General features: G+C 38.1%; 1 protein-coding gene across 8 annotated transcripts in view; it reads right to left on the bottom strand.

Annotated features, from left to right (window-relative positions):
* Positions 1 to 13,823, bottom strand: part of REXO5 (RNA exonuclease 5) — a 44,443-nt gene that overhangs the window by 15,999 nt on the left and 14,621 nt on the right. For all 8 annotated transcript variants that reach the window (XM_017849981.1, XM_017849970.1, XM_017850017.1 and 5 more), the window contains 8 exons: positions 12,691 to 12,828; positions 10,065 to 10,153; positions 8,636 to 8,751; positions 6,976 to 7,114; positions 6,725 to 6,819; positions 5,630 to 5,732; positions 2,014 to 2,117; positions 1,144 to 1,264 (listed from right to left, as the gene is read on the bottom strand). In XM_017849981.1, coding sequence (XP_017705470.1) covers positions 1,144 to 1,264; positions 2,014 to 2,117; positions 5,630 to 5,732; positions 6,725 to 6,819; positions 6,976 to 7,114; positions 8,636 to 8,751; positions 10,065 to 10,153; positions 12,691 to 12,828 — 905 coding nt within the window. The remainder of the gene's footprint in view (positions 1 to 1,143; positions 1,265 to 2,013; positions 2,118 to 5,629; positions 5,733 to 6,724; positions 6,820 to 6,975; positions 7,115 to 8,635; positions 8,752 to 10,064; positions 10,154 to 12,690; positions 12,829 to 13,823) is intronic.

The raw sequence follows: 13,823 nt of genomic DNA, 5'->3' as shown, positions 1-13,823 counted from the left end.
CTCTGTAATAGAGAAAGCAGACAACACCTTGACCAGGTGATCAAAATAAACAGCATAAAAGAGGGGCAGATGAATAATAACTGCCTCTGGATGCAAGACCCCAAGAAATGTGGTTAAGAATGCATAATCTGAATTTAATCATAAGCAACCACCACACAAACCTAAAATAAGCAAAACTCTGTTAAAAAAGGGATGGGGCATGCATTACTCGAAAAGTATCAAGGTTATTAAAGACAAAGAAAGGTTGAGGAACTGTTCCAGCTTTAAAGGAGACTAAAAAGATATGACAAGTAATTGTAATACATGACCCTAGAAATGATACTGTTCTAAAGGGAAAAGACATGCTATAAAGACATTATTTGGGCAGCCAAGAAAATTAGAATACAGATGAAAAGTAGACAAAAGTACCAGGACAATATTAGATTTACTAAAATTGGTAACTATGTAAGATGTGGTTATGTAAAATAATATTCTCATGAAATACACTCTGAAGTAGTTAGGGCCATGATATATGCAGCTTACTCTCAATTGGTTCAGGAAATGTCATACAGAGAGAGGAAGAAGGGGAGTGTGTACATGAGAGAGCATAAGCATGTGGGTACACATAAAATAATAAAGCAACTGGGGCAGAGTGCTAAAAAAGGTGAATCTAGATAGAAGGTATACAGGTATTCTACCATTCATGCACACTTTCCGTAAGGTTGAAATTATTTCCAAACAAAATGTTCAAAAAAAAAAACCCCAGATCTTCTGAATATAACACAGTAAGCTCATGTTTGATGTAGCCTCTCTGACTTAACATACAGCAATGATAAAATACAAAAAAAAAAAAAATTGAAAAGATATAGCCAGGCTCAAAACCAAGATAAACATTTCCATGAACCAGAAACACAACAGAAACTCAAATACGTATGCAAGGCCAAACCCAGAGGCCTGCTGGGCTCTGGAAGCAGGCACTGGCAGCTGACAGTTCTACTCCTGTGAGGACTTAGGTACTCCATACAAGATGTGAGACAGAAGCCAGACTTACTAACTGTAACCAGGGTTGCTGATTTAAAAAAGCTTGACACTTGCATGGGGTGCAAAGGGCTACATTCCCCTTTGCTTTGAATATAACCTGCAAAGGTTCAGCAGGACACTCACCTCTTTATTTGAAATACACTTTATAGTTTGACAGTTTCTGGAAGACGCAAGTTCACCAGCATCTATCTCCCGGGTCAAAAAAAGAAGCTTCTGACCCACTGAATCCAAGCATTCTAAAACACTATAAAGAAGTAGAGGAGTTAAGGTAAGAACAACAGTTTTCCAGAACCTGACAGTTATTTCTCTATACCTGCACTATACAACATGGTAGCCACTAGCAATATATAGCTATTAAAATTAAAATTAAATAAAATTAAAAATTCAGTTCCTCAACTGCACTAGTCAAATGTGACTAGCGGCTACCAAACCAGATAGCACAGATGTAGAGCACTTCCATCATCATAGAAAATTGTTTTAGACAGTGTGGCTTCAGTAGAGAGAGGAAGAATAAACAAGAAATATACCCAAAGCTCTCTATCAAAGTGTAGGCAAAATGCTAAAGATCTGATGCATTTGCCATAGTCTGGAGACAAAGCCCTTCTGAGTCTTTGTGTGTGTCTTTCATAGTCTGGGCAATACATCAAGGCTACAGATTTACCCTTCTAGCCAAAATACCCACCAGTCTATCATCTTTCCCAGTGCTACCTAGGTTCAACATATTCCAATCGTTTTTTGTTTTTTTTTGTTTTTCTTTTGGTCAAGGATATCATTTTAGACCAGCCACTAGATTCAGAAAATTAGAAATTAAATACTGTATATTAAGGCTAGAAGGTGGTATTTTTTCTGTGGTTTTTGTGATAGATGTTATTTATTTTTTGGTAAATAGTTTTCAATAGACTCAAAAGAGGATAAAAACATTCTCAGGTGTTGTTAAACAAGAAACTAGATACTCCATTTGTCTTTGCTGTTGTTTCAAACTGAAAATATTACCTTGTGTTTGGATGCTGAAGTACTTCTGTTGTGTTTCTAGGCTCTTGGCCTGTTGCTTGTATTTCTTGGTGATTAGCTAGTGCTTCTAGATTTAGTTCTGCAATCTTGAAGAAAATAAAGTGGTAAAAATATAATTTCTTGCAAAGCATTTGATGCTCAAAGAAATACAAAACAAAAAGCAACAACAACAAAAAGCAAAAAATCCACTTGAATAATGTTCTCTGTTTTCTTAGGCAGTGGCTTTGCCATTGCCACAGCCCTAGGATGGCTTCAACAGTTACCAGATGGTTTATGGCTGCTTAGCCAAGAACGGCAATCTGTTACCAGCTACAAATGTTGTTACATGAATGTGGGGAAGGGCCAAGTAGGGCTGATTGAAAAAGGATGACAATTTTGGTTCATCACTCATCCAATAGTCAGTCACTTAAAATTTACCTCTCTGCAAACATGCAATTTTGGAAATGATAAAAGAATGGCTTTTACAAGAAAATTTTTAAAAAAGACTATTTATTAGTTTAACACAAAATCATGAGAAGTCTATTCTAGTTGATATTTCTTCTCCTTCCATAAAGTGGGAGCCCACCAGGGAGTTGTGATGTAGAGAGAATAATTTTAAAGTTACAAATTTTAAAATAAACTTTTAAAGAATCAATTTGGATTTACAGAAAAGTTATGAAAATAGTACAAAGTTCCCTTACAGCATACCCCCATATTTACCTATTAGTAATAGATTCGTAGGGTGCATTTGTCACAATTAATGAAACAATAGTAATGCATTATTATTAACTAAAGCCCATGCTTAATTCAGATTTGGTTAGTTTTTATCCAAGTGAGATACAATTTTCACTGGAAATCAAGCATAATTAAGCTCCCCAAGTGTGGTTTGAGAATTCTGTGATTTCCAGAGATCTCACAAGGCATGAGATCCTTCCTTCTCCAACTATGTGACATAACAGACTGAATGTAAAGCAGATAGGAAAAGTCACTTGTTTTCTATTAAGATAGATGTTAAAAGGTTTCACAAAAATACCTAAAACAATGATGCTCTTTCCACTAATTTTTATGGAAAATTCTTTTTTTCATAAAAGCAAGTTATTTGTAGCTGGACAGAGTGGCTGTATATGCTGAAGTTCCAGCTACTCAGGAGGCTGAAGTAGGAGGATCCCTTGAGCCCAGGAGTTCCAGTCTAGCTTAGGCAACACAGTGAGACCCCATCTCAAAAAAAAAGTGATTTGTGTTAATATATAATGGTTTTTTATTTATCTTAAACTAATATTAAAATTTATGTAATTTCTAATATAGTAAATGTTGATAGATATTGTAACCCAGAGTCCCTGGGTCTTCAGGCACACACTATAAGTGTAACCCCTGTTGCACCTTGTTGTTTCAAAAGGGTACAGGAAGAAGACCAGCTACAGCAAGACAAAAATCTGCTGGAACCAGAGATGCCTGAAGTTAGAGATGAACTTGGCAAACTCTCTGCATTACCATACTAAAAATCTCACCTAGGGAGGAACTTATTCTCCATTTTCTATACATGTATGTGTCAAGGAACAAACCCTGCCTTTACACATGCAATGACTCAGCCAACTAGCAAAATAAAAGCCCTGCTTTTGCCTTCATTTGGGGAGATAGTGCTTTGGGAACTATCCCTGGTGTTCTTACTTGTTGCAAAGTAATAAAATCCCCTTGTTAAATCCTCCTTGGGCCAGGCATGGTGCTCACGCCTATAATCCAAGCACTCTGGGAGGCCGAGATGGGTGGATCACCTGAGGTTAGGAGTTTGAGACCAGCCTGGCCAACATAGTAAAACCCCAACTCTAATACAAAAAAATTAGCCAGGTGTGGTGGCAGGCACTTGTAATCCTAGCTGCTCGGGAGGGTGAGGCAGGAGAATCGCTTGAACCAGGGAGGCGGAGGCTGCAGTGAAGAGAGATTGCACCACTGCACTCCAGCCTGGGAGACGGAGTGAGACTCTGTCTCAAAAAAAATAAAAATAAAAAAGTAAATCTTCTTTGATAGTGGTCATTGGGTTAATACCCACCAAGTGATTGAACTCACCACTGTGTGGGTAACAATATAACCCACATTAACAAAAGAGTCATGAGACCAAAAGGGTTTTAGAATCTGCTGTAGTGATAGTGATTGACAGCAGAGATTAGCAAACACTAATACATATTTTTTTGTAAATAAATAAAGTTTTATTTCAGCTGTGCCCACCTGCGTTGACATAATGTCTATGGCTGCTCTTGCAGTACCACAGCAAGTTGAGTAGTTGCAAAACTGCAAAGCCTACAATATTTACTAACTGGCCTTTACAGAAAAAGTTTGCTAACCCCTGGTATAGATAAAAGACAGAATGTGACAGACATGAGTTTCAATTCTGGTTCTACCTCTGACTGGCTCTGGGACCTCAGATAAGTTATCTAACCTTTGATAACCTCAAAAGGCTCATGTATAAAATTGGAATGATAATGGTTAACTCACAGGGCTGTCGTGAGGATTAAATAAGATAATGTATATATGGCATTTTAGAATAATACACTTAAGTCCTCAGTGAGTGGTGGCTATTATTATCTATATGCTCAAAGAAGATCTGTTAGAATGTCTTTTTACCATCTGACACAAAAGACTATTCTGGCTGTTGCTTATTATTCCATGTGGAGTACAATTTATTTCATAATGGAGTCATGATGGAAAGTATTATGCAATGGGACAATCTAATAGGTTAGAATGCATTATAATAAAGTTTGTCAGAGACTATGTCCTCTTCTATGTCTCCCTTATGTGCTGTTCTAATCTGTACCCACTGAACTGCTGGTGAAACAATTGTATGCTCCCCCTACTCCAAGAAAACTAAAATCTATGCAGAATTTTTATAATTATTACAATTATTAGTATTAACTACAATAATCACCATGCCACCAGTATACTGCTTAATATATTCAAGGCACTGTGCTAAGAACTTTATACACAGTATCTCATTTACTCTCAACAATATCCCAGAAAGGTGCGTATTCCCCTATTATACATCCAAAAACTGATGTTGTTCAGAGAAATTGCCCTAGATTATACAGCTAGACATAGTAGAACATATATTTTAAAACAGATAAGCCCAGCTGCAGAGACTATATACTTAACCACTACATTATGCTAGTGATATGGGTCTTAATTCAAAATATATGCTAGGCTTCAATCACATTGCCATTTTCTCTTTTTTTTTTTTTTTGAGATGAAGTCTTGCTCTGTTGCCCAGCTGGAGTGCAGTGGCATGATCTCAGCTCACTACAACCTCCACCTCCCTGGTTCAAGCGATTCTCCTGCCTCAGCCTCCCGAGTAGCTGGGACCACAGGCACGCACCACCACACCGGGCTAATTTTTGTATTTTTAGTAGAGATGGGGTTTCACCATATTGGCCAGGCTGGTCTTGAACTCCTGACCTGGTGATCTGCCCGCCCCAGCCTCCCAAAGTGCTGGGATTATAGGCGTGAGCCACTGCACCCAGCCCACACTGCCATTTTCATAAAAATAGGTAACAGGAGTTGGTAGTCTGTGATAGACTGATCTAGTCCTATGATTTTAAGAAAGGTGAACACACTGGTCAAAGATACTAACCTTTTTTGGGCCATACTTAAGGAAATATTGAGCCAATTCAAGGATTATTCTAGCATCTTCTGTGGCATCATGACCAAGTCTGTCTGGACACTGTATATCCTTCCTGGAAAGTCAGTATAAAATTGACATACTCACAGCACTTTTAATGATAGGCTCTTTCAACCATCTCAAGTGTTGTGATTACATATAAAATGTTAGAATTCTGATAATTAGCTTTGCATCACAACAATCAAGGTTCCTTTATTCCAGCTAATTGCCAGGCCCTGCAAGAGGCACTGGGGGTGCAGAACAATCAGGAATGGCTTTGTTCACAGCAAGCATAGCATGTGGACAAAAGGCTACCTAACAAAAAGCATCTAGCTGACTCCCCGGCCAGTCCCCTCTCTAAGAAATGGGGCAGGCCCATTTCTTAGATCTAACCATTGTTTAAAATTGCCTTCCTGAAACTTTTTTATTTGTATATAAGTGTCTATACATACTTAAATACTTTCTTAGGTGTTTTTAAAAAGCTTAATATATGTATATGTCTATGTCTATATATAGAACTAAATCTAATCTATATCATATAAATATCGAGGCATATATAGATCTTGCTCTGCATCTCTTATTCTCAGGTGTGTCTTAGAGAGGTTTCCATATAACATACAGATTTATCATATTCTTTTGAACAACAAAATATTCAATAATATAGATAACCATAATATACTCAACCAGACTTCTAGAATATTTGAGGTTTTTCTATTTTGCTATTTTAAACCATGTTATAATGAACACCTTTGTACATATGAGTCTTAAATACAATAAGACAGTATAAGTATGTTATACTATCTTGTATAGGCATATAGGTATGTTTTGAAATTTTGGTTACCTCTTCTGCCTTCATGGTTCAGTTCTATCCATTAAGCCTCAACTATGAATGTAAACCCCTGTCTCTATAGCTACAATTTCTTCATTTCATAAGAAATGCAAAAAAATAATGTTTATAAACAAAGAGAGCAGAAACTCTGAATTTTGCAATATGCATTAAATTAGATACTATATGCTAACTTGCATGCAGTTTGTCAGAACAATATTACAGTATATAAGCAAACCTACCCCAAAATAGCTTTGGCTAAGAACTTCAGCTTAAATCTTCTGCCCTGCTCTCTGACATAAAGCAATGATGTATCAATAACATATGGATGTATCATCTGAGGAAGAAAGAGAATAAAATGAGTAATGTCTTATGCTAAAGGAAAAAACAAATGGGCTAGCGGGGGAGGGGAGAAGAGCCCAAGACTTTAGATTTGAGATAAATGGAACAGGCATTTATACTGAAAATACAAAGTCCTAAATCAGATACTCACTTTCAGTGCTCTGAGATCTAAATCTAAGGAGTGGCCCACTAACACAGCATCAGGAGGAAGCAGTGCTTTTAACTGCCTCTGTACATCTTTGAGTTTGGTTGTCACTGGGTTAAGAATCTTCTTCGTGATTCCTGAAAAGCTTTCAATAAAAAAAGAGAAATGGACAGGTGAAGATATTAACAAGTCTTCCTCTCTGGAAAGACATTTTAAAAATAACATTTTAAAAAATTATAGTTAATATACACATGCTTAGTGTCCAAAGTGACAAATAAGAATTAAAAATTAGTGGCCGGGCTTGAAGCCGGGGGAGATCCCCAGCATCTTTCGGAGCGCGAGGGCGGGGGGATCACGAGGAGGGGGAGGGGTCAGGAGGATATCGAGGACCATCCTGGGGCTAAGCAAGGGTGAGGAGGACCCGCGTCTGCTACTAAGAAGAATACGAAGAAAACTGAGGCCGGGGCGAGGGAGGGGGGGGGGGGGCGGGGGGAGGAGTGTGGCGGGAGGCCTGTAGGTCCCAGCTACGCGGGGGAGCGTGGAGGGGCGAGGGGGAGAAGCGGCTAAACGCCGGGGAAGGCGGAACTGCCCGCGGCGCGAAGTGTGAGCCGAGTGCCGCCACTTGCACTCCAGCCTGGGCGACAGAGGCGAGACTCCGTCTCAAAAAAAAAAAAAAAAAAAGAATTAAAAATTAGTCATAATCCTATCACTCAGAGATGATCGCTTTTTACATTTTATTAAATGTCCTTCCATACTTTTGATATAGATTCAGGTATATATTTAATTTTTACAAAAATGTAATCATAATGCATGAGCTGCCTTTTACAAAGTCTATCTTTTGTAATATGTCATAAACACATTTTCATATCAATAAATCTATTTTAGCACATCCTTTTAAATGGTTACAGAGTGAATATTCCATTATACAGATACAACATATTTTAACTAATTCCTTACTTTCAGACATTTACATACCTACATTTTTGCAATACTGTGACAAACATGCTTGTGCATACAACTTTGCCACACATGACTGTTCCCTAAGAATCTAATTGTCAAGTCTGCTAATGGGACAGTTATTTATCACTATTATTGCCTCTCTGTCCCTAAGTAGTCATGAATCTACTGGTGCCACTTCAATGGATGGGAACCGTAATGTTTCACTGGCTTCTTGCCTAGTCACTGTGTGTACATTCTGAAATTACATGCTAATCTTTGGAAAAGTAGACTAACATTTTGAGCTTCGAATTTCTGTTATGAAAAATAATAGTTTTGTTTGTGTTTTAGGGGTCAAGGCAGATTAAGCTCTAACATCACTTGACTGCCAAATGATGATGTGCAGATTTTCAGATGTCTTATCAGAAAGCAAAGCTCCAGCTGTTTGGCAGTTGTAGATACTGATTATAATTGGGAGATTCTGGAACAAGGAAGATAATATTCTGCTGACTTAGGTCACAAGAAGATTGAAGATCAAGAAGGGCAAGAGCATTATACACTGACATTGTGCAATTTCAGCATTAAAATATACCTATGTGATGCCCTAATCTTTGATAATACTTAAGTAGATAAAACCCAACTAAACTGAAGCTGTGGGCCATTCTTCTTAAGAATTATTCCATTCTAGTCTGATAGCTCTCAGAAGAGCTGAAGACAAGGTGAAAAATACCTGGTGAGGTAGTCCAGAATCTTGTTTTCAGGTTTGACCAGTTCATCCATAACACAGCAGCCTCCTTCAGCAACCAGTGAGATGCGTGTTAGCTCTCTCCCCTTAGATGTGAGGCACTGAAAGACCAAGATGTAGTCAGTCTGCTGAACTGTGGAAGGTATTGCTTCCTCTTACTATTTACACTATGTCAACTGCCATCTACTCTAATCTACCAGGGTCCCTGTAGCAATGGCACAAACTTGCTTACTAGAGGATCTAGTGTGAGTGAAATTAAAGCTGGGCAGGCTGCTGAATGTTACACTTAAGAGGATCAACACAGTGTAATTTGCACAAGGAAGATGAATGCAAATAATATTAATAATTGTATCTACCATTTATGGAGTGTGTACTATATCCAGTATTATGCTAAATACCACTAATAGGTAATTTTTATTAAGCCCATTCTATTATCAGCTAGTGCTGTACTAAGCATTTTATATATGTCACTCTCATAATTACCTTTTGAGGTAGTCTTTATTATTCCCCCCACTTCATAGAGGGAGAAGCCCAGGCTGATATGTTAGGGGAATTTGTCCAAGGTGACATAGCCACTAACAGGCAAGGACAGGATATACACCCTGATATGTCAGATTCTCAAGTTTTAGGTCTTACTCTATTAAGAATTGAGAAACTGTTTCCTGAGTAATGAAAGAGGATGCACTGTCTTTGAAAAGAGGCTTACTACAATTAGATAAAGCAAAACATGAGGGGAACTTAAGGAGGGAAACCCTACTTCTGGTCTTCAAGGTGTAAAACTAAGCCAAACCAACAATTAAGGCAAAGTCCTCATAGCAGCAACAACAAAATACTTGTTCAAACACAAGGAATCAACTTATAGTAATGTGCAAAGACTTGATTAAACATAGTAACTAGTTGGAAAACTTATGTGATTTTTTTTTTTTTTTTTCCTGAGATGGATTCTCGCTCTGTCACCAGGCTGGAGTACAGTGGCGCAATCTTGGCGCACTGCAATCTCTGCCTCCTGGGTTCAAACGATTCTCCTGCCTCAGCCTCCCGAGTACCTGGGACTACAGGTGCGCACCAGCATGCCCAGCTAATTTTTTGTATTTTTAGTAAAGATGGGGTTTCACCATGTTGGCCAGGATGGTCTTGATCTCCTGACCTCATGATCCACCCACCTCAGCCTCCCAAAGTGCTGGGATTACAGGTGTGAGCCACTGCACCCAGCCACTTATGTGATATTTATTCTTTATCCTGGAATACAGATCTAAGTTTTCTAAAGTATGAGTAAAAGGACCTACTTTCAGCTATTCAAACAGAATACTAGAAATGAATGTATTCCTTCATTGGTACAATAGACTCAAGAAATCATTTTCTACGAGACCTCAGCTTGTAACACTCCAATCGAAAAATCAAAAGTAGTACGTGCCATTTCACAGTCAAGTCCAAAGAGAGGACTATTGTCTGCTATAGAACCATTACATTTGGTAAGTAAAAAGTTTTCACACTCAGGAAAACCTAGGAAAAAAGGAAGAAAATATTTGCCTTTAGAATAGAGATGGTAAACATCACTCTTAGATTCAAGCAGGTAAAACTAAAATACTAGATATTTTAGTCAGATATGTCGGTACATTAGACACTTGAAATACAAAGACTAAATAAGATACAATCTCTGTTCTCAAGTTTTTCTCCATCTATTCATTTTTATATTGAAAGAATAACGTAGGCTTGCTGTTAGGAGGAGATTCTGGGGGTTGAACTTCCTGGCAGTTGCCAAGTAACAATTTTTCCTCCTCATGAGAAAAGAGATAACTAAATCATGGCTAAACCCAAAGTCATTAGGCCCTTTCCATGTCAGCGCTAAGAAAGAATGAATAAAGTATGCAAATAACTATATGTGAAATCTTTCTTTCCTAAATACAGGAAGAGAAAATAGGAATGAGATTCCACCATAATAGAAATCTAAAAGGATTTCACAGCAGGAAGAAAGTATAAGTAACATTCACCATACATGTCCCTCCACCCAACTCAACCCTCAAGATTCCTCTGAAACATCTATTCAGAGCCTTGCCTGCATTTTCTGGAATCACATGTTTCCTACAGAGACTCAGCTACAGACTTAAGGTACTCCCTCTATTTGTGTACCCTGAGTCAATAACCATGCATATTTAGCTCAGAGACCCAAAAGCATCTGAATTGTTGAAGATTTCTACCTTCAGGCAGAGGCTGGAGCAGTAAAGGTAATGTCTAAATCTTGTTTGACAAGGAAGAAACGGGGCTAGGCAAACCTTTGACCGATTTCTGATTCCCAGTACTGTGAAATTTCCAACTAATCGCAATTAAAAGAATCAAAATATGGTTTATCCCAGAGAAGAAAGGCAGCCCCAAATCTCAGAGACACTATACTTGCGGCCTACCTTATCTATATTATCAGTGGTGTTTTATAGGTGTCAGCAGTACTGCCCTTACTACGTGCTCATGTGACAGTAGTGCAACCTCAAGAAAAAGATGGTTATAAATATGTTAAAATAAATAGAGAAAAAGCCATCTATAAAATGGAGTTAAAATTTAGTTCATATATCATAGGATTGCCAGTTAAAGTACAAAAAAGCACTTAGTATGGTGCCTGGGACCTATAAAACACATCTACGTCAACTTTAAAAAAAATTAAAAAAATAAAATTTATGCATCCAGAATATAAGAACTCCAATAATTCCATGATAAAATACAGCCCAATTTAAAAATGGACAAAGGATCTGAATAGACATTTCTCTGAAGCTATACAAATGACTAATAAGCACATGAAAAGTTGCTCAAAATCATCAGCCAACAGACACATGCAAATCAAAATCACAATGAGACACCACTTCATAGCTACTAGGATGGATATATTCAAACAAGATAATAACAAATGTTGGCAAGAATGTGTAGGAACTGGAAACCTCATATGTTGCTGGTGGGAATGTAAAATGGTATGGTTGCTTTCACAGACTGACAGTGCCTCAAAAGGTTAAACACAGAGTTATCACATGACCCAGCAATTATACTCCTAGGTATATACCCAACAGAAATGAAAGCATGTGTCCACATAAAAAACTTGCACTTGAATGTTCATAGCAGCATTATTCATAATAACTAAAAAGTGGAAACAACTCAAATGTCCATCACCCAATGAACAGTCTATCCAATAGCAGTATCATTAAGCAGTGAAAATAAATGTAGTACTGATACATGCTACAATATGGATGAACCTTGAGAACATTATGCTAAGTTAAAGAAGCCAGTCACAAAGACCACATATTGCACATCCACTTACAGGAAATATCCAGAATGGGGAAATCTATATATAGAAAACAGATTAACGGTTGTCAAAGGCTCAGGAGTTGGAGGGAAATTATACTATAGGGTTGCTTTTGGGGTGATAGAAGTGTTCTAAAATGTGGTGATGGCTGTACAACTCTATGAAGATAGTAAAAAATACTTAATTGTAACTTTAAGTGGGTGAAATGTGTGGTATGTTAAATTATATCTCAGTTAAAAAAAAGGAAATTTAATTATCATTGCTATAATTAGGAGGTGACAAAGAAAATAAAATGAAATCGAAGTACTTTTATTAAATTCTTGCTATATAATTGACCAAGGCTCTGAGCCTAGACCTGCTCTATTTGTTAAAGAAATATGGGGGCAGTGTGGGAGGAGAATTAGAAGTATTGGAAAAGTGTTAAAATATTAAAGACATACTAACTGTTTTTAATATAAAGAAATGAAAGAAAACTGAATGAAAAGGAAAGGGAATAAATTTCTCATCAAATATTATTTCAATGCTCTTCAATGTCACATTCATGTACTACCTAAAATCATCACTTTGCCAATCACAACATACATCACACACTTTGGGATACACTGTGCTTAAGATATTTCCTCATTAATAGAAGATGAAACAAGAATAAGCCATTCAGAAAACAGCCAGATAAATCAATCTCCAACAGTAGTATTTAAATAAGCTGTTAGATATTTTTACATTGTTGGCAATATCAGATTAAGCCTAAGCCAACCTTGTAATGGAAAGTGAAACGTTCTCATTTCCTCTTTTGTCAGAAGGCATCTGGTCAAGCCCACTTTCTTAGAGCCATACTTTTGAATGATGGGGTCATTCTGAAGGTTGACGGCTTTTGCATTAGAAGGTAAAGGCCCTAAAAGAAAAACAATTGAACGTATATTAGAATGTGTATTTAATAACCCTAGAAGACATGTCTCCTGAGGTTGCATAGGCTAAGCACAGGGAAGATCAAAAGATGTATAAAACTCAGCCCCAACCATTTAGGGGCTTGCAATCTATTACAATTATAAGAACACAGAGAGGCAGGGCGCGGTGGCTCACGCCTGTAATCCCAGCACTTTGGGAGGCTGAGGCAGGTGGATTATGAGGTCAGGAGATCGAGACCATCCTGGTTAACATGGTGAAACCCTGTCTCTACTAAAAATACAAAAACAAAATTAGCCGGGCATGGTGGTGGGCGTCTGTAGTCCCAGCTACTTGGGAGGCTGAGGTGGGAGAATGGCGTGAACCCGAGAGGCAGAGCTTGCAGTGAGCCAAGATCGCGCCACTGCACTCCAGCCTGGGTGACAGAGCAAGATTCTGTCTCAAAACTAAACAAAACAAAAAAAAAACACTGAGAAAATGAAGTCCCAAATGAGCTAAAACAATAAAGGGATAGGAGGAAGAATATACTTTACACTAGAGTGTCAGAGATCAAGAAAGGAAAAGATTAACTGAGTCTTAAAAAAACACAGAATTCAGATAGTTGGTATATTCAACCTGTTCTTTACAGTGCCTGTCACTCCCTTAACGTTCATTCTAGCTAAATATACTCCACCCTCAGCCACCTATTTAAGCAGCAAAAGTTTGTTCTTTAACCAGGGACCATTACTGATTGGATTAAGGGTATGACCCGGCTCAAGGAAGATCATCTAGGCAGGGCGCGGTGGCTCAAGCCTGTAATCCCAGCACTTTGGGAGGCCGAGACGGGTGGATCACGAGGTCAGGAGATCGACACCATCCTGGTTAACACGGTGAAACCCCGTCTCTACTAAAAAAATACAAAAAAACTAGCTGGGCGAGGTGGCGGGCGCCTGTAGTCCCAGCTACTCGGGAGGCTGAGGCAGGAGAATGGGGTAAAAAAANCCG

The sequence above is a fragment of the Rhinopithecus bieti genome, unplaced genomic scaffold, assembly GCF_001698545.2.
Source record: "Rhinopithecus bieti isolate Rb0 unplaced genomic scaffold, ASM169854v2 scaffold_1918, whole genome shotgun sequence".
Classification (NCBI taxonomy): domain Eukaryota; kingdom Metazoa; phylum Chordata; class Mammalia; order Primates; family Cercopithecidae; genus Rhinopithecus; species Rhinopithecus bieti.
This window is presented reverse-complemented; position numbering and strand designations above follow the sequence as displayed.